Source organism: Apium graveolens, chromosome 9 (assembly GCF_009905375.1).
Source record: "Apium graveolens cultivar Ventura chromosome 9, ASM990537v1, whole genome shotgun sequence".
NCBI lineage: Eukaryota > Viridiplantae > Streptophyta > Magnoliopsida > Apiales > Apiaceae > Apium > Apium graveolens.
In genome coordinates this window covers 265,333,932-265,337,531 of record NC_133655.1, presented here as the reverse complement: position 1 = coordinate 265,337,531, position 3,600 = coordinate 265,333,932, and the positions used below count along the sequence as shown (strand labels likewise).

At 35.1% G+C, this 3,600-nt stretch overlaps 1 protein-coding gene across 1 annotated transcript; it reads left to right on the top strand.

Moving 5' to 3' along the window:
• The first annotated feature begins 682 nt into the window (after positions 1–682).
• On the top strand, positions 683–3,375 carry LOC141687449 (transcription factor MYB12-like). Its single transcript, XM_074492739.1, has 3 exons — positions 683–1,149; positions 1,241–1,370; positions 2,375–3,375. The coding sequence occupies exons 1-3, from the start codon at positions 1,017–1,019 to the stop codon at positions 3,183–3,185; spliced, it is 1,074 nt and encodes a 357-aa protein (XP_074348840.1). The 5' UTR covers positions 683–1,016; the 3' UTR covers positions 3,186–3,375.
• The last annotated feature ends 225 nt before the right edge of the window (positions 3,376–3,600 follow it).

Here is a 3,600-nt window from a genome sequence, read left to right as displayed (position 1 = left end):
AATTCTCAATATTCTCTCTACCACAAGACATATTGTGGAGGAAGCTACAACATATATAAAATCTTTTGCAAGAAATGCACGAAAAAATCATGCATAACTCAAAAAAGTTTTAAAAAATAATACTGTCATAACAAGTGAAAATATACACCCGAACAATATCATGCACATAAGAATTCGGGAATTTGTTTTTAACATTTTTTGTGTATGTAACAATTTCATTTATTAATATCGACGGGGAACTTGAATTGACAGGGTATATATTGTTGCTGGTGTACTTAGAAAATCAAAAATTGAAGTAGTTTGTATAATATAACAAATGCATCTGCTAAATGTATATAGTTGATCAATCGATGTGGACTTTTATTACCGAGACACGTAGATTAGCTGATGAATAGAGACTTTTGAATCAATTAGTGTATTATCGATATTGTAAGAAAAAGTGGGAGAGTAATGAGAAAACATAGGCCATATATAAACGTGGAGATGGATGGCCCGTCAATAGCACTCGACGGTGGAGAAGCCACGACAATGGCTTGGGTGTCTTTAAAGTACCCGTTTCACTCTCTACGCTTTTACTTCATTTCACCAACTTAAGTACCACCTTAGTGACACACACTTTAATTCACCTAGCCTAGCCAGCTTGTACACTTATATATACTCGGACTGATGTGTACATATGTATTGTAGTAAAAGTTAGCTAGTACAAAATTGAAAATACATACAGTACAATTTAATTTTTTGTTTGTCGCCAAGCTCAGCTAGCCTTTTGCTTCCAACTAGTCAATATGTTGTAAAAGTTGTTAGGTAGCTCGGCTAGTCATGACTTGCTCCTTGTACTAGAACTATATATATGTGTGTGCTATGTGTTTCATTCATGTATAAGAACTGCTAATTAAACAGTTCTGTTTTAGTGCATGTGTTGTATACATTACAAGCAAACCTGGATTTAGTGACTGGAAAATTTGTTGGCACGACAAGAAAACATCTGTTGAATATTTCAGACTGATCGACAGAAGATGGGGAGAGCACCGTGCTGCGATAAGGTAGGACTTAATCGAGGGCGGTGGACAGCTGAAGAAGATGACATTTTGACAAAGTACATTCAAGCTAACGGTGAAGGGTCGTGGAGATCATTACCCAAGAATGCTGGTAATAATTTGAATTAACTAATAAAATAGTACATTTCAATTTATTTATATATAGAGATGCTAATGCAGAAGTGTGTGTTGATGTAATGAAGGATTACTCAGGTGTGGTAAGAGTTGCAGACTGAGATGGGTTAATTACTTGAAATCAGACTTGAAGAGAGGCAAATTCTCTTCTGACGAAGATGAAACTATTATCAAGCTGCATTCATCTTTGGGAAATAGGTCGGTCTCTGTTGCTCTGATTCACAACTCAATTTTAATTTCCTACTAATCATTTTTACTAATCTAATTTTTACTTAGAAAGCTTACATATACAAATATCTTCAACTACCACTTTCTATTTTTACCTAGCAAAGAACACTCTTTCCTCTCGTTTAGTGTCTGGTTGTCAACATCACTAATGATTCTATATTAACTTCAAATTAATGTCTTAAGTAGCCTTAGTCAAATAATTGCTTGCAGTTTAAAACTGATTACTAACTTTGATTTCAAAAGTAAAATTTGAAACTCATTTTAGTTGATATCACTCTCGGATAATACGTGTGTCTGTAGATTTTTACAGTTTCAGTATAAATAATTAGTAGCAAGAAGAAAGTAAAGAAAGTTAGAAAAGCTAGTTTTGTCACTTTCATATTTTTCAACTAGTTGTTTTTCTGTGTATGCTGAAAGGGAAACCAAACTTGTTATCTTTTGTTCGTTCACAAGGATACCCAGATAAGTCTTGTCACCGTACTGTCAATTTATTTTCGTTCAACTAGTTGTTTTTGTAGTTATTATTGTTATTTTGATAAATAATCACATAACCACACACTATTAATCGAACACATACACACACGCTATTAATGGAACATGTGACCTCCCGTACGGGATACGAGTTCGATCACTTCAAGAGCAGGTCCTTTCTGTATATCAACAGTTAATTTTGATTGGTTTCCTCTGTTTAAACAGTAAACAGTTTTTTCTCTAGCTAAGTAGTAGTACTGCATATATAGATATATAGGTAGGTCACGGTCACTATCTGTCCGTTGAACAATTGACGGTAATAGTAGAAGGAAAATTAGTTGGCAATCAATAACTGAGAGTACACTTCACCTTTGAAAGGACCAACATTATTTATTAGCTATTACAAGTACAGTAGTAATTCGTTTTTCTCAAAAAAGATGATTGGGGAGTATATGATAGTACTTGTTTTTTATTTGTTGCTAAATATGTTATATTTGTTTTAGGTGGTGCTTAATTGCGAGTCACCTACCCGGTAGAACAGACAACGAGATTAAAAATTACTGGAACTCACATTTGAGCAGACAGATTTATAAATTTCGGAAAATCATACAACAATTGCACCAAGAACAGGTTGTTGTGGACCAACCATCCAAGTCTGCAGGGACCAGTAATGTTGCTCCAAAGCCCCCAGTCAGTCGAAAACGTAAATCAACCACCAAGAAGAAGAGCAAAGTTCATGATAAAGGTCCTAAGAAAGTGGTGGATAAATCGCAAAAACCGACTCCCAGTCGAGAAGTTGAAAATGGTGCGAGTATGGAACTTATGCCTGCTACACCGGCCTTGGAGGAAGATGTTATGAGTAGCATGATGATTTTGGATTTTCATGAAGATAAGGAACCTATGGATGATATTTTCTTCAGCTCTTTTCTTGATGACATAATAATTAGTGATCATAGTTTCGATGCCGATCCCATTGGTGATCCTAATTTGCAAACCCTAAGCCAGCTGCATGGAAATGATCAGAATGGTGAATTGTTATTGAGTAATGATGAGGTGGAAAAATGGCTCATGGATGACAATAATACAGTTGAGTCCTTGGGTCTTTCGACAAATTTATATCCGAATGATGAATTAGATATTGTTACGGGATGGGATTGCGGTGGTAACATGAATTGGGAATATGGTACTGTTCAAGATCTGAAATTATGGGATAGCGAAGACGAGAAGTTGTCATCTAGGCTGTCTGAGGGCACTTCTGATAAAGGTGATGATGTTGACAAACAAAATGCAGTAGTTGAATGGCTCTTCTCTTAATCATGTTATAATTAATATTAGTAGTTACAACTTACAAGTCTATGTCAGGGCGAACATATATAGCACTAATTACATATCTTTGTTAAGTCCCTCATCTTGTGACATTACAATAAGCGGAACTAGCTAGCTAGCTTCCCAGTACTTATGGCTTGTGTATGTGAAGATATAAAATTTGTAATTAGGTGTTCTAGTTCTGCTTGTAGTTAAGTGTTCTGGAACTGGAAGCACTAGCAGTACTAATACTGTTTAAATAAAAAGTTGTACTTCGTACCTATACTGTACTTTTGGTTTTGGATGTTTTTAGGACACTGCATTATATATGAAGTGATGAACATAATAGTGAATGAAGCAGGAAATAGACTTGCTGAATTTTGTCATTACAATTCATTAATTATTCTTATACGATGTTTGGCGG

What these genes read in the sequence shown, in the direction of transcription:
- LOC141687449 (XM_074492739.1), top strand. Translation starts at nt 1,017, where the DNA reads ATGGGGAGAGCACCGTGCTGCGATAAGGTAGGACTTAATCGAGGGCGG. An exon ending in ATCATTACCCAAGAATGCTG is followed by an intron (nt 1,150 to 1,240) that starts GTAATAATTTGA and finishes GATGTAATGAAG; the next exon opens with GATTACTCAGGTGTGGTAAG. An exon ending in CATTCATCTTTGGGAAATAG is followed by an intron (nt 1,371 to 2,374) that starts GTCGGTCTCTGT and finishes TATTTGTTTTAG; the next exon opens with GTGGTGCTTAATTGCGAGTC.